The 23,931-nt window shown below is 42.3% G+C and overlaps 2 protein-coding genes across 2 annotated transcripts; one reads left to right on the top strand and one right to left on the bottom strand.

Moving 5' to 3' along the window:
- Positions 1 to 842: 842 nt before the first annotated feature.
- On the bottom strand, positions 843 to 5,716 carry LOC148086547 (NAD-dependent protein deacylase sirtuin-5, mitochondrial-like). Its single transcript, XM_087784705.1, has 9 exons — positions 5,587 to 5,716; positions 5,400 to 5,524; positions 5,101 to 5,326; positions 4,382 to 4,469; positions 4,096 to 4,149; positions 3,843 to 3,966; positions 2,493 to 2,608; positions 1,742 to 2,082; positions 843 to 1,609 (listed from the first exon to the last, which is right to left on the bottom strand). The coding sequence occupies exons 1-8, from the start codon at positions 5,609 to 5,611 to the stop codon at positions 2,019 to 2,021; spliced, it is 822 nt and encodes a 273-aa protein (XP_087640831.1). The 5' UTR covers positions 5,612 to 5,716; the 3' UTR covers positions 843 to 1,609; positions 1,742 to 2,018.
- Positions 5,717 to 6,565: 849 nt separating this feature from the next.
- On the top strand, positions 6,566 to 23,471 carry LOC148086546 (alanine aminotransferase 1-like). The gene is made up of 22 exons (XM_087784708.1): positions 6,566 to 6,631; positions 7,794 to 7,883; positions 7,962 to 8,070; positions 13,354 to 13,487; positions 14,341 to 14,584; positions 14,648 to 14,727; positions 14,788 to 14,924; positions 15,672 to 15,846; positions 15,910 to 16,065; positions 16,306 to 16,409; positions 16,489 to 16,589; positions 16,918 to 17,060; positions 17,431 to 17,520; positions 17,589 to 17,697; positions 19,172 to 19,308; positions 19,366 to 19,609; positions 19,680 to 19,759; positions 19,819 to 19,955; positions 21,079 to 21,250; positions 22,112 to 22,267; positions 22,412 to 22,515; positions 22,959 to 23,471. The coding sequence occupies exons 1-22, from the start codon at positions 6,623 to 6,625 to the stop codon at positions 23,047 to 23,049; spliced, it is 2,802 nt and encodes a 933-aa protein (XP_087640834.1). The 5' UTR covers positions 6,566 to 6,622; the 3' UTR covers positions 23,050 to 23,471.
- The last annotated feature ends 460 nt before the right edge of the window (positions 23,472 to 23,931 follow it).

Genomic DNA, 23,931 nt, shown 5'->3' with positions numbered 1-23,931 from the left:
TGGTTGTTTGTGGGTCGAGCCTGTCGAGTGGAATCTCCTCCCTGACTCTCGCAGAAGTGTTAACGTCAACATTTGAGTATGAATCTGACTTCGGTTCCCACGAGTGTGATGTGACGTGAAGTGTGTTGGTTCATGTTATCAACTCGCACTGTAAGTGTGTCACTGGAAGTGACTGAGGAAGTTCAGCCGTGAGCGTCAGTGCACAACAAGCGACACGACATCGCCCTCTGCTGGTTTGTTATTGACTGACTACATAAACGAGAGACCTAAAGATAAAGGGAAAGGGGATGATATTGTTATATATATTTCTTTACATCACTGTGGTTTTCTGACTTTTATTTATTTTCATAGCACTGTAACAAGTGAAACGAATGATCAAACTAAAATGATGAGTTTTAACTTAATTCTTTTAACTATTTCCTGGTCGACAAGTCACTGTCCAATCCTTTTTTTTTAGCTTCCATGTTTAGACTTGAATCTGTAAACTGAAACTTACCAACTAACCTAAAACAACTTCTTAACTCACCTTCTAATTCACAATTCCACTCACACACAACTTTCTCTTTGTTCAGTTCAGTCCTTTATTCTCATTGCAACAAGTACAACGATATAAAAAAAGTTGGTGCAGAATTAAATAGAAATACAAATGTTGCTACAACGATTATTATTAAACTGCACATATCAGTGATAAAAACTACATAATATATAACTAGATAAAAAAAAGTCATGATACTACAGTAAAACCTGCGGGTATCACCCTTTATATCTATTATTATATTATATTGCACTGTCCCACTGTATAATATTGTGGTAAGATATTTATGGCATTGAGGATGGTTATTGCTTTCGGATAAAAACAGCTTTTAAGTCTGTTGGATCTGGACTTCATTGATCTGTATCGTTTGCCTGATGGCAACAATTCAAACCAGGAGTGATCGGGATGGAAAGTGTCTTTTACAGTGCTCTCTTAGTAAAGTGAGCACTGTAAAAGTCCTCCAGTGAGGGGAGTGGGCCGCCGACTATCCTGTGGGCCGTGTTAACGACCAGTTGGAGAGCATTTTTCTGGGCTGATATTCAGCTACTGAACCAGAGAGTTATATACTTGGTCAGAACGGACTCTTTGCAGAACCTGTAGAAGGATACCAACAGTCTCTAAACGATGTAGTTCTTCCGGAGGACCAACCCCTCTCAGAGAACTCAGCTGTGTGCATTTAAAAGACATATAGCTACTGCCCTTATGCTCTCATGCATACATCACTGGAAGGTTTTCTCCCTTTTTAATGACAGTTGTTTTTATGCACTGTCATGATCCTGATTGTCGATAAAGTTTCAATTTGAAAGTCTGTTTACCTTAATTTCCTAATGGGACCTTTTCACAAAAAAGTCTAGATTGAGGACAATATTACATATGTAGTTTTCCCTCTGAGATCCTTGTGGTATCTTGTGGGCGGAGCTCCGGAAGAGCTCATGAACAAAGATGATGCGATCAATATATGCGTTTTTCTTGCCACTACCAGGATTGTGTTTATTAACGTTATAGTACTGAACACTTTGGTTACTGTAGAAATCATGTTGCTGTTTTCTTGGGAGACGCCAGTGCTGGTCACATCTGGAAGAAAAAGAAAGTTTAAAATGTATTCTATCCACATAAGAAGTATGAACCAATATACTTAATTAAGAGGTTATTTCATATTAAAGAAGAGTTGTATCAGGTATTAACATTTAAAATCCCTGAACTAACCTCACAGGGCCTTCCAGTCGCTGTAGAGCCGCTCCAGCGCACAAACCTCAACACTTGTTCCAGATGAGGAAGGACCACAAGTCACCAACACCCAGATAAACTCCGACAAGTGAGTCACAGGGGCCTGGTTACACCAACGGTGTCGGCGACGCGTTCCAGCCGCCGGAAACCTCTTGCACACACGACTGTTGGCTCGGATTACGATCAGCGTGGAGTGTGAGGAGACGTTTCCACGGGCCCGAGTGGGCATACGTGAGCTATCTGTTCAGGAAGGTCCTTAACTTTTGTGGCAGCAGAGGGCGAAAGGCAGGATGTCAGCACAAGGGCCCTTGAAGTGGAACCTGAAATAGAACAAATGTTGCTATTTTAAAACTACAACTATGACTCAACATGGAGATACAGACAGAAAAACACTGAAGGGCCTTTTACATCTGGACTGTCTCTTCCTTATGACTGAGTTCAGGTCATGGACTCTGACTTTCTCCAAAGACTCAAGCGCCCCCCAGTGGTTCATAATATATTACAGGTCATTTGACAAGGACTTTTACCTAAAGTTAGTCAACCATTTTGAAGAAAAAACGAAATGTTGTGGTAAACTTATTCACGTAAAATCGAAGATCTACATTCTATTTCACTACTCGTTATTTAACCACGCTTTCAATTCAACTCCTCATACATGAAGACAGGAATCCTTAAATATCCCAGTAGAGAGAAAGTAAATGATAGAAATATATAAGAGAGTGAGGCGTACCTGCAGGACATGGTCACTGGCGTGGGTTTGGGATTAAACTCAGCGACAGGAACCCCCCTGTCCACTACCTGATGTGCAAACATGGCCACCGGAAACATGGTGGAGGAAGTTCCCGCCTGTGGACAGTGGATCTTGTTTATAATTACATCAGATAAACGGATATTGCATTCTTTGAAATATACCAATCAATTGTTTGGTTACGAACATCCTCACAACTAAGTACAATTCCCTATGACAATAATACCATCGTTCAGATGCTTGACTTAGGTTTCTTGCAGCGATTAACAGGTACCTAAATTCTCCAGTTTAAATTTCGCCTTCTTCAAGTGGAAACATTTGCAATTTAAGTCTGGCAATTGCAATGGCCTCACTTACTTGTTATAGATTTGTTAAAGATTCCCCCAGCTTTGACAGTGACTGCATGACATTTGCACCCAAGACCTCCTGGTAGTGAATTACATTTGTGATACCTAGCACACGCTCGAGATTCCCTCTGCCCGAAATAAGTCAAACGGCCCCTTTTCCTGTCCTTGATCTTTGATACATAGGCCCAGAAATCCAACCAACCAATTGTATCTTTAATTTTGAACAGTATCCCAAAACCTTGGTGGTTTGTCTACATGGTGGACATGAGTCGACTCTTCTCGAACTTTGGAGTCAGCAGGGGGGCGACTGATATCGCAGTGTCTGCCTAATATTCTGGGCCACAACCAGAGTACCACCCCCCTGACAAGTCCTGTCGCAGTTCCTCAGCAGTCACCTGGCGATTTTTCACTTTCTCTTCTATTTCACTTTGAGCATCAGACAGCAGTCGCAGACATCTATCTTTCTCTTTTGAAATATGGAATGTCTACCATATTTTTTATTCCCTATCCTCAATTATTAAGAAAAACGACCTCTTCCTGTTGCTTCTTTGACCATTCCCTGGACCGCGCCATGACCCCATCAAGTGCCAAGAAGGAACTAAGTATCGCATAATCCACTTAAATCTGCTTGATTGTTGCTCTTTATGGTTGTGTTCACATCAACAGGTTTGAAAACTTTGAACACATCTAATGGGCCTCTGTTCTTAAGATTAGTGAACTTTAGGTGTTGAATATCACAATAAGGACATTCATTTCTGTATAAAACATGGTTGGAAATGTAGTCTTTGTGATAATCATTATACATATAAAGTTTTCTAAAAACATTTTGAACACAACTGTATCCTTCCTCACTGCTTCTCTCACAGTAAGAAGAAATGTTCTCCTGTCATTGGTGAGGTACAGTCTACTGGCCAATATGAATGAGTGATGTGTGCAATGAAAACAGATGCTCAGTGGATTTACTACAGCACTACTCCTCACTCACCACCAAACAGAGGTCGCAGCTGTTCAGAACTTCGTCCGCACATTTCAGTAAGTCATAGTCCAGAGCTTCTCCCGTCCAAATGACGGCCGGCCTGAGCAGTCCGCTGCAGCCCAGGTGATCACACCTGAAAGACCCGGAGTCAGGAGGATTGTATCATGTGTTCACAGACAACAATGAAGAGTGTGTGTAAGTGTTTGTGTCTATGTGTGTATGTGTGGTGCATTTGTGTGTGTGTTTGTGTAGGATGGTTTACCTGGGCAGGTCTTCCTCCAGGATTAAAGCATCTTCTGTGTTTCGATCTGGAAGCCTGCCAATAAAAAACAATGATTGCAAAAATTAAATCATTCAATTGCATTTAAATAAAATGATGTCATCATGATAGATAAGAAGTTTACTTTAAGATGTTAAGAGTTCAATTATGCACCACGTGTGACAAAAAAAATCCTGAATCAATTGTTCAGGAAAGCATCAGTTCAGGGATGATGTGTTCATGTGCCTTTAGACTTATCCTAAGAAATCTGAAAATATTTGGTACTCACCCCTTCCCCTCCAGAGCTGGACAGATGGGGTTGTCGTAGTTGTCTTCTTCGTTGTAGCACTCTGAACACCGCGTCCTGAACATACTTCCTGATGAAGCAAAGAGAAAAACATTTTTTTTAAAGTGAGTCTTCTTGGATGAACTCATTGACATATGTGTAAACATATTTTATGTCTTTTATGTCCCTTTGAAGTGGTTTATTTTGTATGCTTGAATCTGTTTTTGATGTGTAGTCGTGGAAGGATAATGTAACATGCTACAAGAGTTCTTTGGTCTTGTGGATTTTGATGATTCACACCATCAAAAATGGTATTCATTATACTTATATTATTTTTGCAACAACTCTTTTTGTGCGACATTTTTCTTCCATTTAAAGCTACTGTGAAGACAAAACATTTTCCAGTTTCCACCTTATATTTTATGATGGACCTTTTATCATAACCAAATTTAAATCATTGTTTCTCATTAGAGCATCAGAGTAGATTCCATATAACTTTGTTAAACTATTCTTACCTTATCATAAGGTTTTTGTTGTATTTATTATTTATGTTAAGTTCTATCTGTTATTTCATTTGCTGCTGTCCACACGTACCCTTTTATTCAAACTACTCTATGAATCCTCCGTCCTTAAACAACTGCAGGGAGTTTATTTTAGTAAACGTCATTTTTTAAACTGGTCTTCCCACCACCGGATCATCCTTCACTTTTCCCACATCTCACCGTGCATCTCCAGAAGGTTCTGGGATCCAGCCCTGCGGTGCAGATCGTCCACATTCTCCGTGATAACAGTGACCTTCCGCTCCTCCTGAAGTAGAACCTCCTCACACTGGGCGATGGCCTGGTAGCATGGGTTTGGGTCTGCCGAGAGAACCGCCTGTCGGCGATGGTGATAGAACTCCCAAATGCGAGAGGGGTTCTTGGTGAAGGCGTGTGGGTTGGCAAGGTCCTGTGAGAGAAAATCAAGGGGTTATAATCTCCTATTACACAAAGTGGTGCCCATTTTTTTTTTTTACAAATACCTGAGCCTGCCACTTCCTCCAGTAACCAGCAAAAGAAGGGATTTCACTTTCGGCGCTCAGACCAGGTCCCGTGATGATGACGATGTTCTTTGCCTCTGAGAAGATCTGCCTGAAAGCTGACAGGTCTGGACAGAAACACTGCCGGTGAGCATGATGACAGTAAAGTGAAGGAGGTGAAGAGAGTAACCTGCGCTTGGCTGGCTCGCCAACATCCTCCCGTGGAGTCTAGACGATCTCTAGGCGGATCAAGCAGAACAATACAGATAACAAGCAAGTTTGTATTGGCTATTCAAGGACCTACAAACATAGATTCTTATCAAAATGTAAATGCTGTATGACATCAATAAAACAATTCATAGGCCTGGTGGATCTTGTTAATGACTGACGTTACCATGGTGACAGCAGTTGTCATTGGCCTTAATAAATCTGTATTGTAACAAAGCAACACTCTGAAGTGGAGGCATGACTGCACAAAGGATATAAAGGAGAGCCATTGTCACACACACACACACACACACACTCACACACAAACACATATAATGTGTATTCTATTCAAACACATTGATATTAAAACCACTGAATTATAATCAAATTTTGTATCTTGAAAAAAGCAGGATGGCGGGAATGATACACTTATAGTAAAAATGATTATATATGATTGATGCATCCTGTCTGATCATCTTAAAAAAACATCTTAGTCATAGCTTACTATCGCACACTCTCAGAAATTACTTCTATCACATTGTTGAAATTGCAGGGTGTAGTACTTCACGCTTTCGCTAGAGGCAGAGTTCAACATTATACACAGATGGAGAAGGGGGTCACACACAAACACACACACACACACTAAACTCACATAAATGCATGAAGTGTGTTCTGAATGTCCTCAAAATACACACACACAGACATGCATACACAAATAAAGTGAAAGCATGTTTGTTTAAGTCCTAACAAAAATAAAAATAAAAATTAACCCCATTAAAAGGTTACATGGTAATTTTTATTTTTTTCCAAAGTTTGTTATCAACACGAGTTGAAAAGTAACCAGTTGAACATGTTACTTATTAAACAAAACACTGAGGCGTTAACCAAGAATCCCTCCTCAAACTCTTTGTATCTTCTCTTGTATCTTTGAGGCAAATGAATTATAAGAGTTGTCGGCAGACTCTAGAAGAAAAAGGATTTTCATCTCCTTCTCTTTGGCGTCACAGATAAAACATCACATGATGTCGGTGAGTTCGTAAAGTGTTAAATAATTACTCTTTTGATACAAATGTTTATTGCTAGATGTTAGATTCTCTGCTGTTTTTTCTTCAGATGATACGTAAATCTATAAAAAAAAACTTAACAGCACATACATTTTCAAAAGAAATGTGTCACAAAAATATCTTGGTAACCGTTTCTATGTTTGAACATGTTTATAAGACATTACAAGCATTTATAAGGATTCATAGAACACTTAACGATTTTTATTCACATTATGGCAAGAAATAAGTAAGTAAGTTAGTAACCCTTGTGTTGTCTCTGGGTTAAGGTGAGCAGGAGGCCCAAAAACAAAAGTGAGATACACAAGGGACACCTTGACCTAAAGACAACACAAGGGTTAAGTAGTAATATTAGTGGGGAAATATTTCGATGTATTATTATCGTTATATTAACATTTAAATATATACTTAACACCCAGTGTATGATTTTTGATTTATTGTATCATATTTTATAAATATAAGAGGAATCTTTGAAACACAGTGCTGCCAAATCTACAAATAACATTTGTCTTTATTTTTACATTTAATTCTGAGTAACAGTTTTGATTTCTGGATTTACAGTTCATTAATTCAACATAACTTGTAATTTGCCATCACGATTATAAAGTTTCACATCTTTCTTTGATCCATAAAAATGCATTTTAATTGTTTATATAATTATGTTGCATTATACACCTTCATAGAAATGATAGTCTCATTCGAATAAAAGCTGTGTGTTGCATGTGTGTTTAACTCAAAAAGTGTCAACTCAAAAATACGTTTTTTAAATAAATTAGATCTTTATGCAAGTAAAAGTGAAATTTCTCCTCGGGGAGTTTTCCTTGTCAAGAGTGTGTTGTTATTCTGTCAACACTTCAACAATTAGTCACACAATCAGTCAGTCATTAAATTAACAGCAAAACATTAACCAGAAAGAGTTGAACTAGTTAAAACATAGCAAAGCAAACTTGAAAAAAAAATGAGTATGTATGAAATGAATTCAGATTTCTAAAATGAATCTAAATTATTTGAGACTTTTAAAAATAGTTATTTGGTCTTGAAGTCACAACACACATAAACGTCATGATGACAAATCGTTATTGACAAACTATTAAGAAAATGTTGGTGTTTGATCCAATTTCGGCTGCAGGTGACGTCACCGTCCTGCGGAAATGTTTTGGATGTGACGTCAGGAGATTCTCAACGAGCAGGAATGAAGCCCCTGACCTTCATCCGGCAGGTCTGTCGTTTCGGGGGGCTCGTCGTGGGGTCACAGTCCATAGTGTCACAGTCCTCATAGTGTCGTTGTTCCTATCAGGTGTTGGCGGCGTGTATCCACCCGGAGTTGCTGCGCTCCCACCTTCTGCCAGCAGATGTCGCTATAAGAGCCCAAACGCTTCTTGGAGCGTGTGACGGTCAGAGTGTTGGTGAGCGCTGGAGACAGAATCACTGCAGATGACTGCAAGTGAATCAAAAACGGATAATGTCAGCAGAAATAAAAAACAAAAACGAACTGCAGTGAAGAAATCATTTCAAAATAACAAATCTGATATAAAATGTATATATTTATATTTTTCTAATGTTTCTTTAAAAAATTGTAAATCAATTTCAATCAGTTTAGTTCTTATTTTATTTACAACAAGAAGTACAAGAGTGTCTTTTCCACACTGCCACAGACAGGTGCCTTTTAATTAACAGAGCCCGTACAGACTTGTCTAAACATGGAAACCATGGTGAGTGAGACTAATTCTCCCACACCTCTCACTCATGGTGCCGAACTTGAGGACCCATAATGCACCAGTCGCTACATAGCCCCCACCTGAGGGGTCAGTCGTCCCAGACAACCCCAACATCTAGCACAAAGTCTCTAAACCTCCCAGGTCGCCGATGCTGTCGGGTAGGCCGTCTAGGTGCGACAGGTGTAGATGGAGAGTAAGGGTCCATGGGGCTCAAGGTGCCGTCTTCAGGAACATCACAACCGGCTGGGGAAGGACTCAGGGGACGGTATGGTGAAAGTCTGTCCTGGTGCAGTAACACCATGCGTCTTCTGTTTGGCAGCCGCACCCGATACACCACTTCAGACAAGCGGTCAATTATTTCACCAGGTCCTTGCCAGTGACTGCGGAGCTTAGGGGAAACTCCCTTTTTGCGGACCGGACAGTAAACCCACACCTTGTCTCCCGGCTCAAAGGCACGCCCTCGACAGCGTGTATCATAGGTCCTCTTTTGCCGGGCGCCAGCACTGTCTTGAGACTGCCGACTGTAGTCGTGTACCACCTGTAGTCGGTCCTTCAGTCTGCGGAGGTAATCCATCTCCTTTCCTCCAGGAATCTCAGGTTCTGGCGGGGCACCAAATACCAAATCCACTGGTGTCCGCAGCTCTCTCCCGAACATCAGAGCAGCAGGAGTGCATTGGCTGGATTCCTGCACAGCAGATCGGTATGACCACAGAACCAGGGGCAAGTGACGATCCCAGTCCTTTTGATGTTCACTCGTCAAGATGGCAAGCTGAGTGGCAAGAGTGCGATTAAATCGCTCCACCAAACCGTCGCTCTGTGGGTGGAGCGGCGTGGTCCTTGTCTTCCTCACCCCCAGCCGTCTGCAGACCTCCTGGAACACCCGGGACTCAAAGTTTCGCCCTTGGTCACTGTGGAGCTCGTCAGGAACTCCAAACCGAGAGAACATCTCGTCAACCAACTTCTCTGCTGTTGTGATGGCACTTTGATCTGGTACTGCGTAGGCCTCTGGCCACTTGGTGAAATAATCCATGGCCACCAAGACATAGCGATTGCCAGAGTCTGACACCGGAAAGGGACCAAGAATGTCCACTCCAACTCTCTCCATCGGAGCCCCCACCAAGTACTGTTGGAGTGGGGCATGGGACCGCTGTGTTGGCCCCTTCTGGGCAGTGCAGGCATCACAGCAGTGGACATACAGCTCCACATCTCGTCTGCATCCTGGCCAGTAGAACCGGCTCCGAAGGCGATGTAGGGTCTTTGTATTTCCATAGTGTCCTGCCCCCACCGAGCCGTGGACATGCAGAATAACTTTGGGCCGGAGAGCCTTGGGCACCATGAGCTGCAGGAGGTCTCTTCCTCCCCCTGGTGCTTGCCACCGCCGGTACATCACACCAGTGTGGACCTCGAAGTTGCCCCATTGGGAGTGGTATGCCTTCACCTCGGGTCCTAAAGCCGACACCTCCGACCAGCTTGGACGTTGTCCGGCCTCCAACCAACCCTTCACCGACGCCAAGGTTGCGTCAGCGGCCTGTTGTTGCTTCAGCTCTGGAGGTGTAAGTTCCAACCCATCCTCTTCCCTGCTGCTGGCGCGCACCGATATCACCCTTTGTGCCACATGGTCCCGTTCTTCCTGTCGGCAACAGTACCGACACTCAGCTTCAGCACAGGGGCGACGTGAGAGGGCATCAGCATTTCCATGGAGCTTTCCTGCACGGTGCTTGATCTCAAAGTCAAAACCTTGGAGCGTTTCCAGCCATCGAGCCACTTGACCTTCAGGGTTCTTGAAACTCAAGAGCCAGGTGAGCGAAGCATGGTCAGTTCGAATAAGGAAGTGATTACCTTGCAAGTATGGCCGGAATTGACGCAGGGCCAGGACCACGGCCAGCAGCTCACGACGGGTGACGCAGTAATTCTTCTCCACCTTGCTAAGTGCCCGGCTGAAATAGGCCACAGCTCGTTCTCCATCTTCCCCTTGCTGTGAAAGGACAGCCCCAACGCCAACATTACTGGCATCCGTGTCCACAATGAAGGGCTGCTGCCCATCAGAATATGCCAAGACGGGAGCTTCAGTGAGGGAAGTCTTGAGCTGAGTAAAGGCAGCGGAACAGTCAGCATCCCAGTTGAATGTTTTGCCCTAATCTGTGAGACGATGGAGTGGGCTGGCAATGGTGGCAAAACCCTGGATGAACCGTCGGTAGTACGAAGCCAGACCCAAGAAGCTTCGCAACTGGCCGACATTTGCAGGGGAAGGCCAATCACGAACTGCAGCTATCTTTTCTGGGTTGGTGGCGACCCCACGAGTACTGACAATGTGGCCAAGGAACTCAGTCTCTCTGGTCAGCAGATGACACTTTGCAGGGTTCAACCGTAACCCAGCCTGACGTATAGCCGTGAAAACCTCACCTAGGTTAGCCAGGGCTCTGTCGAAGTCAGCGGCATGCACCAGCAGATCATCCAGGTACACCACACAGCGGTCACGGGGCACGTTAGCCAGAACTCTCTCCATCAGTCGCTCGAACGTAGCAGGTGCATTGCAGAGTCCAAAAGGCATAACCCTGAATTGCCACAGTCCTTATCCAATGGTGAAGGCTGTCTTTGGTCTTGCCTCCGGGGCCAATTCCACCTGCCAGTATCCACTGCGGAGGTCAAGGGAGCTGAACCAACTGGACCCAGCAATGTTGTCAAGCGCATCATCAATGCGAGGAAGAGGATACGAGTCTTTCTTGGTGACTGCATTCAGGCGCCGATAGTCCACGCAGAACCTCCAAGTACCGTTCTTCTTCTTGACCAAGACAACGGGGGCTTCCCAGGGGCTATCTGATGGTTCAATTACTCCAGCATTGTACATCTCCTGGATCTTTTCAACTGCGACCTTCCGCTTGGAGAGGGCTAACCGATGGGGGCGTAGACGTATGGGTTGAGCGTTACCAGTCTCAATAGCGTGCTGGACAAGTCCAGTCTGCCCACAGTCCTCATCCCTGGCAGCAAAAATGTCTTTATACTCGTCAAGCAGACATTACAACTGCTGGCCTTGCTGAGGTTCCATGCCGTCACTACTGCGCTGCCAAAGTTGGTGGATGGCTTCCGCAGTCTCTGCAGAGGAAGAAGCTGGAAGGGTTGGTGCTAATGCCGTTTGTGGAGCACAAGATCTTGGCATCTTTTGAACTGCTGCTGTCATCCTCCGATGATCAGGCTGTGCCTTCTCCTCCCTACTAGACTTGAGCTCCACTTTTTCCTTGCCCAGGATTATGGTCTTTCCTACTACGTCGACTTGAGCTTCCCAACGACTCAAAAGGTCCAGCCCAATGATACACGGATCATGGATGTTGGCAAGCCAAAACTCATGCTCCAACACTTGGTCTCCCGCTCGAACTGTCACCATCTTTTTCCCTAAAATTTTAAACTTTTCTCCAGTTACTGACATCAATTTGGTGTTGGTTGGGGCCCACATTTCGGAAACTCGGCTATTGGCCTCAAGGAGGGTGCCTGGACGGACCAAAGAGATGGTGGACCCAGTGTCCACCAAGGCTTGACATGGCTGACCATCCAGTTGGCAGTACAGGTACAATCCTTGTGTATGTCCACAACGTCCAACCAATGTCCATCTGCCTTGGAGGGAAAGTGGATTTTGGAGTGGGCGGTCCCTCATTGCGCCACTCCACTGCAGTTTCCCACCACCCTGGTAATAGGGGTCGGAGCAGGGCAATCTCTTGCGAAGTGGCCGAGCTGGTCACACCGAAGGCAGCGAAGATCCCTTGTGCTCGTTCAGTTACCCTCAGTGCCTCGGTTAGGGACACCGGCATGGAGAGACAAACATGCTGTCGTAGTTTTTCTGGTGCCAGCCCTCGTAGAAAAGCGTGGAGTGCTAGTTCTCCTTGGGATGTAGCATTGAAATGCGGATAGCCTTGCCGGGCATACTGCTGCACGTCAGCAGCGAAGGTGCCCAAATTCTCCCCTTCTCGTAGATGGTGACTAGTCAGCTGCTCTCTGCTCTGGTCGGCATGACACGGCTGGCCAAAACCTTTGAAGTGCGGTGGTCAGGTTATGGAAGTCGATGGTTTCCACTGGGGCTAGGTCTAGAAGCACTTGTGTCGCCTTTCCTTCCAAAGCCAGAGCCAAATGGGTCACAGCTTCAGCATTGCTCCACCCATTATGCCGCATTGTTAGTTGCACCTGTGCCAAGTATGGCGCAAGTGGTACCAGTCCATTGTACTTGGGCAGCTTAACTGTTGGCTTGTGTGGAGGTCTGTCTTTCATCAGAAGCCGGGCTCCTCCAGCCACCAGGGGGCGATTGGTATTCATCTTTAGTGTTGCTCTCTTCTCAATCAGTTGAGAGCAGTGTTGATGCTGGAGCCCAAGATTTAGCTCAATTGCTCGCTTGCTCAAGAGAAATCCCACTTCTGACACCAATGTAGCGAGCTCCAGTGAGCGTCAGGCAAGAAGAACAAGGGTGTCTTTTCCACACTGCCACAGACAGGTGCCTTTTACTTAACAGAGCCCGTACAGACTTGTTAAAACATGTAAACCATGGTGAGTCACACTAATTCTCCCACACCTCTCACTCATGGTGCCGAACTTGAGGACCCATAATGCACCAGTCGCTACAATACTATGAGTCCTTTATCAGGTATTTAATATAGATAGGTGGATGGATGGATGGATGGATGGATGGATGGATGGATGGATGGATGGATGGATGGATGGATGGATGGATGGATGGATGGATGGATGGATGGATGGATGGATGGATGGATGGATGGATGGATGGATGGATGGATGGATGGATGGATGGATGGATGGATGGATGGATGGATGGATGGATGGATGGATGGATGGATAGATAGGTAGGTAGGTAGGTAGGTAGGTTATTGATCCCTCTATAAACTGTGAATAGAGTTGCAGTTGCTGCTGATATGGTTTATGAGGTATGATGAAATCCGAGGAATTGTTCTCACGCTACCACATGTGCAGGTTCCTACACGCCCTCTTCTGGTCTGAGCCACGTCAGGAGGAGCATCGCCGAGTTCATCACCAGACGGGATGGAGGAGTGACTTCGCGTGCCGAAGACATCTTTATCACGCTTGGTTTTCATAGATCAATGACGGTATTAACGCACATTTGTCCTGGTTTGTGTTTAGCCCAACTGGTGTTTCAGAGTGTCTCAAAACCAGATTTTCAACTGTCTGTTGCTCTGGAGCTACAAGATAAGATCATTGATGCTGCTTTGTCATAAAGGTCTGTTTCAAGGGTCACATGGCTCTCCCTGAAGCACATTAAACATATATTTAAAAAAAAAAGACAGCAACGTTTAGTATAAAATGGATCTGAGTTTGCTTTGAAGGGAAAATGAAGATCACATTTTCATGTAGCCTATTGTATTCAGCTTGCTCTCAAAGACAGGTCATTCCTTTTGTGCTGATTTGGAAAAAATATGTCACTGGACAATAAGTCAAATCAAATGTTTTTTCGTTTGGAATTATTCATGTTTGAATATCTATCTATCCATTTAACAATAAAATAGAAGAAAAAAAAAATTGAACAGGGTATATTTAAATGTCAGCATTTTTCCATTTTATTATTAAATAATTAAAAATATATATTTTGATTGGAATACTATTTCTGTCATACAAATAACATTAACCTGAATTTCATTCGAATAAATGTGCACAACAAATGTTGAAACTAATTTATTTTCCGTTTTTATTCCGTTCTACTTTTTTTTAATTATGAATTTATTTTGCTCTTCGATGTAGTTTGTTTTTTCTTAAAAGTAAAATATTACTTTTTAATTATTTAATTTGGGTTTTCAATTTAAATTGTTTTTTTTATTAGTATAACATAGTTCTTATTTCTCTAACCGTTATCTTAAATTATACTTGGGATTTATCATTTGTTTAATTGACCAGATCTTTGTATTCACGATTCCAAATTGTGTGACTTTCTACGTGTTAAAAAAGGTGATGGTCAAACTGCTGGTCGGTGCTGAAGATCAGACTCCGACTGGTGTGTTGGTTCCCTCTCCCTGTCCTCACACGCTTCCAACACTGCTGGACAATGCTGGGGCGATACTGGTGCCCTACCAGCTGGAGGAGGACCAGGGTTGGTCCGTGGACCTGAGTGAGCTACACAAGTCTACAAAGACAGCCCAAGGCCACTGTAACCTCAGAGCCATTTTCATAAGCAATCCAGGAAACCCAACCGGTCAGTAGGGTCACGTTCTCCCGTTCAAAACTCAGCTGTGGTCATAATGCCGTGCTGTTGCAGGTCATGTGCAGGATAAGAGGTCCATCCGGGATGTGATTGAGTTTGCGGCTCAGAACAGACTCGTCCTGCTGGTGGACGAGGTGACACAACAGCTGGACTTTAATTCTTTACCATTTTAAAATGATCCCCCTCTACTTCAGGTCTATCAGGACAGTGTGTACGGCTTGGAGCGTGAATTTTTGTCCTTTAAGAAAGTCTTATTTGAAATGGGTGAAGAGTACTTCAACGCCGTGGAGATGGTCTCCTTCCACTGCCTGTCTGGTCCCTGCGTGACAGAGTAAGATCTGAACCTTACATACTGTATACAGCCACGCACACAAGAACCTTATGGACTCTTGAACCAACCAAGAATCATTAGAAGTTCCAATTGATCAGTGTGTTCCCCTTAAGGCCTCCAGTACAAAATTGACTTGGATCTTATGAGAGCATCGCAGAATAATGACACCTATAGCAGCATCTAGTAATATCAAATAAGGTGTCTTTTTGCTTCTCTGTTTGATGACGATCGTCTACCGTTAGTTACTTTGGCCGAGCTTATTATTCAATTGGTATTATATCTTACTGCCTCTCAAAGATGCTGATGCATAAGTTATCACAGAGAAAGATCTTTGGGTGACAAAGAGGACTTTTCCCTAAAAGTATCTTCAACACGCCGATTCTTGATCCAGAGAAGCAACATTTTGCTTGGGAAGGCTGAAAAACAATTGGCAGATTTGGATAAGGCTAAACGGCCTTTAGTGAATGTATAGTGTTTAAGACCCAAACTCTTTTTTAACTACGCTGTAAATATGTTTGTTTAATTCCATAAAAGTAATTAGTTTGCTGGGTGTGTATGTTACTTCCAATCTTTCTGTAGCCAGCCTCAAGTGGACACACGATGAACTGCGGGTTTCTTCACTTCAGCATTGGGTTCATTTTAAAAATCCAGATCTGGCCTCTTGGTTATTACCAATTATTCAGAGGCCTTCACTTTGTCAGTTCATAACAAGACGTTTATTCTGTATATATATATATTATACTGTAGATGCGGTTTGATGGCCGGATACATGGAGATCATCAACATGCATCCTGGGGTTAAAGTGTTTGTTGACACATTGCTCACCGCTGACATCAGCGCACCAGTCAGTGGACAGCTGGCTCTGGATATGATGGTCAACCCGCCTAGACCTGGAGAACTATCTTGGCCCAGATACACAAAGGTTGGACAAATCAACAATATGACTGAGTACCTCAAACTGACTCAACTTGTCTTCACCTCAAAGGAGATTCTTCACATCCGGACGACTCTTTCCAATAACGCCCAACAAGCTCTAAACATGCTTAACAAACTACCAGGGGTGAGCTGTCAGCCAGCGAGTGCTGGAGTCTTCCTCTACCCTTGTCTGCGTTTGCCACGAGAGATTCCAGAGCTGGACAAGGTTTGTGATTTTTTACCCACAAATCGAAAAATTTATAACTCAATCCTCCCACCAGGGAAGATTATGCAACTCTATGCTGATGATGTGATAAACTAAACAAAATTGCATCTTGTACTATGGAAAAAAAGGAATATACACTGTAAGCCTCGAAGAACATTTTAAATCAATAAAAATGTGCAGGCATGTTTGAATCTATGTGTTGGCATATGTTCAAAAGAACTTAAAACAAAAGTTTCACAGAACTTCGCCTCAGTTTGGTACTGCCGAAGACTACAGGAAGAAGAGGGTGTGATGGTCGGCGCTGGATGTGGACTCGAGGACTCGTCTGGCAGCTTCCATCTGAGGTGATAACGTGGATGGATTGATCGATTTAATGTGATCAAAACCTAACCTTCATCATTATTGTCATCCATCTGTTTCTAGACTTTGTATTCTTGTGCCCAATGATACCCTGAAGGAGGTTCTGACCCGCCTCACATCTTTTCACCTTCGACACTTTGGTCAACATGGAGAAGAGATATTCTGTCTGTGAAAATATAATCTGTGAATAAACTCAAGCTTCAAGTTAACCTGATTGGATTTTTTTTTTTAGTTAAGTCAAATTTGGAATGGAGGTCAAAGAGGGCTGAAACGGTCGTCAGAGTACCAGCTGAAGGAGTCACCCTGGACCGGTACCCAGTCTATAACAGACCGCAATGTCTTAATCTAGATCATTAGATAATCACTTTATCCTTACTCTTTGCAAGGGCAAAATAGGGAATCAAAGGGTTACGGTTTTGTTAACTTGAAAAGCAAGAAACGTAGGTTTGCAGCCCTGGGGCAAAGTGACGCAAGACTTAAGTCCTTTAGCAGCATGTTTAAGATCCACACCATCTACTCGAGGCAGCAGCGTCATGAGCTCTACTCTGGAGATTAACCCTGTGGTCCGCAGGATCCGATCGCGGAGCAGTCTGAGGGATCGGGCGGCACAGTTGGCACAGCAGCTAACAGAGCAGGTGAGACTTCCGGGTTACTTTAAACTTGGCAGGAGGATGTCCTGAAACACATATTTCTTAGGTGCTGAATAGGACTTCAACATGTTCACCAAACGGATGATAAAAACTTATTGGGCATTTATTTTTATTTTAGTGTACTATTGAAGTACTTATTGGTACTTGTTCTTACTAAAAAGTTGAAGTTCTTCCCACCTCTGTATTACAATAGTGCTTACTGACCTTTTTGGACAGAATGTTGAAATGTATTCTGAATTTTTGCAGAGAAATTCTAAACATCGTTTGTTTTTTTTTTGGTCATGTCAAGGTCAATATTTATAAATCTGCTCAGTCTGACTTGTGCCTGTTTAAGAAAAGATGGTTTATTCTTCAGGGGCTCAAGAAGCCATTCGACCGTGTCATAGACATCAGCGGCAGAGACTCCCACAGAGCAGGGATGTCACCAACCAAGCTTCTTCGCCAGGTACGTGTTTCTGACTACTCTTTGCAAGCTCACGCTTATTGCTTGAAATCGTCCCACGTCCCTGTCAGGTTTTGGCAGCTTGCGTGTACCCTGAGCTGCTCCAGGATCAAACTCTCCCTCAGGATATTTCCCAGAGAGCCCGGAAACTACTGTCAGTCTGTAGCGGAGGCAGCATTGGTAGGACAACTTTCTACATGCCAATCCTGAAAGTCTGGTTTCTTTTTTATGGCTCGAATTAGTATACTACTACTGAATACTAGTTTCAGTTGAATGTGCACAACTGTAAAAGAGTGCAAGACAGTGATTTGTTTCTTGATTTGAAGAGTTTGTTTATTTGACCAGTCTGAATAGCTGATGGATATTCATTTAAATTACAGAAAGAAAACTGCTGTAGTAAAACAGAATTGCACTCATGGGTTAGTTTGATATTTCAACCAGTACTTAAATATGACTTAGTGGGCAAAATCATGAAAAAGTACAGAAAAAAAGACCATTTAGTAAGTAAGTTTAAGTAATCTTTTTTATGGGGAAATGTTGGCTGCATCAGTCCCTAGAACTCTATTTGGCAGGTTATTCTCACCCGAGCAAACATTTTATTTATCATTGATTATGTTGAGTGTCACATGGCTACCTTCAACGAAGTCTTTGATGTCTTAGGAGGCAGAGAGGGGTTCAAAGGACATAATGTCTAGCTCAAGGGTTCCCTAAATTTTCAACCCGCGACCCCAAAACAATGGTGCCAGAGACAGGCGAACCCCAAAAATAAAATAAAATGTGTGCCTCAGTCAAAATAATATCCAACATGAGTCAAACCAAACTTTGAACAGAAATATAATAATAAGAACATCTCAGTCAGTGTAATATCCACGAACATAAACATATTTACATTGTTGCTGCGCAAATTTACATTTTGGCAACTTTTTTTTTCTGTGTTAATCTCATCTAATGAGATGGATGCGTACTATGCTCGGAACACAGCAAGATCATTTGTGGTTTCATTGTGGAGATCATTCTCCACATTCAGATACGATCTGTATTTATTTTCAATATATGTCAGTTCAGAAAAAGTCTTTTCGCACAGCTTTGTGGAGCCAAACGGCATCAGTACGTGGAGGTGACCAGCTTATAGCTGTGGATATTCCCTCTCGACTGAAAGCCAGAACTCAGCCAGCGTTTTGGAATTCAAATCTGATTTTAAAGTCGTAATCACCTACGGAGGAAAATCTATCATTTTATTTAAACGTAAATTCCAGACTATAAGCCGTTACTTTTTTCCCACGCTTTGACCACCTAATACTATGATGCGGCTCATTTATAATACAGTGGCGGAAGTAGGACAACAAAATATCTGTCGCCGCACGTCAGAGTCTTTCAGAAGCTCTCGGAAAAGTCAGAAATTACCAGAGACATATAATGTAGAAAGATATGTTTCCTGATATTTTTATCTATAAACTTTGTTGAGCGCTTTAATTAGTCAATTCTTAGGCGGCAGTGCTGTCGCAGCGAGGTCACCGCCCTAGTGTACCGGGTATAAATTTAGCTAAGTAAGCCAGCAATACTTGCCCCTTATAATGCAGGAAATAACCCCCTGGGGGTTGCGACCCCCACTTTAGGGACCCCTGGTTTAGTGAACCCTCTGATTGTCTCTCAGGTTCGTACTCTCAAACACCAAGAGGTTCACCACATGTTCTCAAAAGTATTGCTGAGTTTATCACACGACGAGATGGCGTGGCCAGTTGCAACCCGGATGATGTCATGTTCTGCTGTGGTGCCCAGCATGCTTTACAGGTACACTCAACACTCAGCTTGTTCATGAGTGAATTGTAAGTGATATCTCTGGTTCAGTTGTTCGGGCACTTGATGGCGAGTGGTCAGGAAAATCCACGGACAGGGATGATGACGCCTTCGCCCTGTCCTGACACTCTGCCAATGATGCTGGAAAAGTGTGACTTGTCCATGGAGACGTATCACTTGAAGGAGGACAAGAACTGGGCCATTGACCTGGAGGAGCTTAACCGCGCTTTGGTGGATGCTAGGGGGCGCTGTGAGCCGAGAGCAATCTACATTAGTAACCCAGGAAATCCCACAGGTTAAGCAATGTTTTTGCTAAGAATTTACTCAGCATAGAGAGACACTAGCTTTTCTTTCACTTTATCCAGGCAACGTCCAGGACAGAGAGACAATAGAAAATGTGATCAGGTTTGCTGCAGCCGAGCGACTCGTCATCGTGGTGGAAGAGGTGACAGCAAGTTTCTGCCGGCTTGGAGGTTTATCTTAACAATCTCCTACATCATCCAGGTCTACCAGGACAGCGTATATGGAGAAGACCAAGAGTTTCTGTCCTACAGAAAGGTGTTGTTCCAAATGGGCGATGGATACGCAGACTCAGTGGAGATTGTCTCTTTGAACTCACTCTCCAACGCCTGTACAATGGAGTGAGTCGAATATTGTTTGTTTTTCCAAGCAAAGACCTTCGCTAAGTTGGATTCTTGCCATTTTTACTTTGTGGGGAGGCGTCACCTTATTAAAAATGAAGCAACATACTAGTGTGTAGTGAATTATCGATCATAAAATAACAGCTTTTCATTTGTCATATCTCCAAGCTTTGTTCACCTCGTTGAATAACCTTTTTTTCTGGTGTTTCCTTATAATAATATCCATAGTACCCCCAAGAAATGTCTGTGATCGATTTACTTAATTTTTTTCAAATTTATATTTTAATGTCATTTTTAAATAGTATTTTTCTTACAAATACAAATTTCTTATAAATGTGAATTAAATAATTAAAAAACATATTATCTAGTTTTGAAGCCCAAACATGTGATGTTCTTTGGCCAATGGACAATTCTGTTGCTTCTCTGTTTTATTGAAGGCATAACTCTGACAGAATTGTGTGAAATATTATAGATTTATGTATATTGTATCTATAGCCCATGTGTTGAAAACCTTTACACAATTATGCTTACAGTAGCCGAAAAAGAAACTTATAGTCAATGTGGCCGGGGGTACCAGGCTGTCCAAACCTCTCCACGATGAAACTTCCCTGCAGTGGTGGAGGTCACTACGCACCGATGGGTTATGATTCAGAAATATTTTTTTTCCTTTTCTGCATGTTTTCCAGACAATCCACCAGTCTAAAGTCTGCATATTTTCAAGAACAACAGAAATAAAACATAATGACCAGCAACAAAAATGTCCATGAAAAATACAACTGACTAAATTGCTGAACCAGTGTGAGCTCCAGGCTGGTTTCTCTGCAACATAATGGATCCAATATAGAATTCTTCATTTACTCATTTTCTACACTCACCACAGTACAGACTTATTTTTTAGTAAACTTGACCGAACCTTCTCGTCACTAATCACATGTTAATGTTGCTAAAGACAAAATCAATTCTCTTTTTTAAATAAGACCTATTTAAATCCAAAATAAATTCAAAATCAAAATCAATAGATTTTTCTTTCTGTGAGGCCTGGTAGCAAATGCCTCACTGGTAGTTGGGGACCAACGTGGAAGAGAATGCTTTCTTATAACCTGAGTTTCTCTCATCCATTCAGGTGTGGTCTAAGAGGAGCTTACATGGAAGTTATAAACATGGATCCGGCAGTGAAACAATGTTTAATGGCCATGCAGGCGACAGCATCGCCGCCGATTTTACCTCAGCTGGCAATGGAGATCATGGTGACGCCGCCCACTCCAGGAGAACCTTCTTATGAGACCTACAGACAGGTAACATGAACGACTGATCAGACAGACACACAGACATACAAAACAAAACTTTATATTTATAAAGAAGTGGTCGAGCGGTCTGAAAATAAAGCAAGCAAGCGAAGTGACAACCAACTAATCACATCAATCATTATAGAATGGACCAATTCAACAACATAGCCAACAATCAACACACAAAAGGGAGAGCAAAATCTTATTTTTAATCAGGAAAACAATTAAACTTTCATCTTTTCTTCTAATCTGGGGTCGGGTCACTTCAGCTTTTTCTCAGAATTCTGAAGCCAGCTGAATGACATAGTCACTCCAGCGTGTCCTGGGTCCTACCAGTGGAACATGCATTAAATACCTCAACAGCAAGGTGCGCAGGAGGCAATCTAAACATATGCCCAAGCCACCCTTAAGGGCAACTAACGTGAAAATACAACAGATGCAGTAAGTCCCTCATCATTTTAATGTTAAGTTATTACTTAATAAAGTTCTTCCCTGTTGGAAATCTCAGCGAACGAGAGGTTATGAGTGCGGAGTCCATTATGACGGAATAATGGTCTTCACTGCTCTCCAAGCCAGCTGTAATCACGCCCTGCTTTGTTTATACATCGAGTCCCTTTGAGGTGGAGACTTCCGGGATTGATGACGTGCGGTGACAAACCTTGATGCTAGGCTTAGCAGAGTGGGTTTCAAGCGTTTAATTGGTATTAGGCACATTTTCTAATGTAAATATTTCAATCAAAAGAGAGTTTTGTCCAAACAGATACATACTGATGTGTACAATATCTTTTTAATACACAATAAAATCAACTCACTAGCTCCCCTTTAACTGACCCCTCAAACATTTCAATAAATCGATTTTTTTTCTTTCAGGAGGTTGAGCAAACTCTGACAACTCTGGTGAAGAACTCACAAACAGCCTTTAAGCAGTTAAACAACATTCCAGGATTCAGTTGTCAGTCAGTGGACAGTGGAGTCTTCCTGTTTCCTCATGTGGACCTTCCGTTATCCATCGTCAATGAGGCCCAAGTCTGTCTCTCTCTCTCTCTCTCTCTCTCTCTCTCGCTCTCTCTCCTTCTTTCCCTATTTTCATCATTGCATTCCTAGATTTGTTTAAAATGTTGTTTTTCTTGCTTCATTGATAAATCTGCTCTGCTTTAATCTTTATTTCAGATGTGTGGATCTCAACCTGATGAACTTTACTGCCAACGATTGCTGGAGGAGGAAGGAGTTTGTCTGGGAGCAGGAAGTGAGAACAACAAAAGTTCCCACTTGAGGTGAGATAGGTGTTTGTAGTCTCAAATGAATAACCAGAATTGTCTGAAGATATTTTTGAATGTTGGTGTTTTTATTCAATATATAATATATTATTGAATACTTTATGGAACTGTATTATTTAACCCTTAATTATTATTCTTTGCAAAGTCAATCAGTGGTGAAGACACCAATATTAGAGCCAAGGAAAACAACAGTAAACTCCCACAATCCCTGATTTTCTGGGACTACTGTGTTTGTCTTATTTGTCTTGGCCTTTTAAAGTATATATTTTAACTGTGTATTGTTTTTCATTGTTCAAGTGCTTTGTGACCCTGGTCTAGAAAGGCTCTTTATAAATAACCTTTACTTACTTATTTACTTTAAATGCTGCTAGATGTATACTTTGATATAAAATATAACATGCCACAAATAGTTGATGCTTCTCTGTTTGTCACATTGTTAGGATTTGCATTCTGGTTCCACCGGCTGTGCTGCATGAAGTTCTGCTCCGTCTTCAATCCTTCCACCTCAGGATTACCAACGACATTCTCTGAGAGGACGTTAACCCTAGGATCCTACAGCAGATGAAGAACAGAAATGTCTTTGCCTCAAATTATCTTTTTTTGTCACATTGTTAAAACTCCTGTTGTTTTTTTTTATGTTGAAAAAATAGTTTACGGAGTAAAGTCATTTTAATAAAAAATATTGACATTACAATAAAGAAACTTGCGTTTTAATAAAAAGTTATTGGTAAAACAAAAATACATATATTCACAAGGAAGTAGAAAATTGAAAAATAAAAAAATAACAATACACATAATATACATGATTACCTACAAAATAATCAGGTGTAAATTAAATAATAACTACACAACCCCAAACCTTTTTTTTTTTTTAAATACACAAAATGCATACATTCAGTAAAAAAAACTGTCAGCTGTCAAAATAAGTCAACTGAAAATCAATACAAACCAGAATAGTGAAAACAAAACCACACACACAATAAAACGACACCAGTATTAAACCAAACACCATCAAACAAACTTTTTTTTTTAACTAGTCAGAAATGTTAACAAACCTCTCCAGTTCTAATATATAAACCCTAAAGTACATTTTTATTACAACTTTTTAAAGTGTCATCACACCAAGTGAAATAACTTGTGTTTCCTGTGGCTACACCAACACTAGCGGGACCTGTAAATCCAAAAGAACTTTGATTCTGTTGCAGCAATACAATATTCACTCAGATTAGTGGTGCAGAGTTTATACCTAGACGGCCACACGGTGTCACTGTTCACCACTTCCGTGTGTGTCGTTTTTCCCACCCTGTCTCTCCAAAGAGTCGAGGAGGGATAGTTACAGACCACTCCTCCTCTGTCCCCTCATCTTGAATGTCTCACCACTGAAGGAAAAAACAGCAGCAGGGATTTGCACAA

The sequence above is a fragment of the Callionymus lyra genome, chromosome 2 (genome assembly GCF_982586985.1).
Source record: "Callionymus lyra chromosome 2, fCalLyr1.hap1.1, whole genome shotgun sequence".
In the NCBI taxonomy this organism is placed as follows: Eukaryota; Metazoa; Chordata; class Actinopteri; order Syngnathiformes; family Callionymidae; genus Callionymus; species Callionymus lyra.
Note: the sequence above shows the minus strand (reverse complement) of the source record. Positions and strands in the feature narration are given on the sequence as shown.

Coding starts and splice junctions, on each gene's coding strand:
- LOC148086547 (XM_087784705.1), bottom strand. CDS start 5,611: ATGTTGGCGAGCCAGCCAAGCGCAG. Junction 3,967..4,095: donor CTGGAGGAAGACCTGCCCAG/GTAAACCATCCT, acceptor CGGGTCTTTCAG/GTGTGATCACCTGGGCTGCA. Junction 2,609..3,842: donor GCTGCGACCTCTGTTTGGTG/GTGAGTGAGGAG, acceptor CACTGTCCACAG/GCGGGAACTTCCTCCACCAT.
- LOC148086546 (XM_087784708.1), top strand. Junction 16,590..16,917: donor ACATGGAGAAGAGATATTCT/GTCTGTGAAAAT, acceptor GTCCTTTAGCAG/CATGTTTAAGATCCACACCA. Junction 17,061..17,430: donor CACAGCAGCTAACAGAGCAG/GTGAGACTTCCG, acceptor TTTATTCTTCAG/GGGCTCAAGAAGCCATTCGA.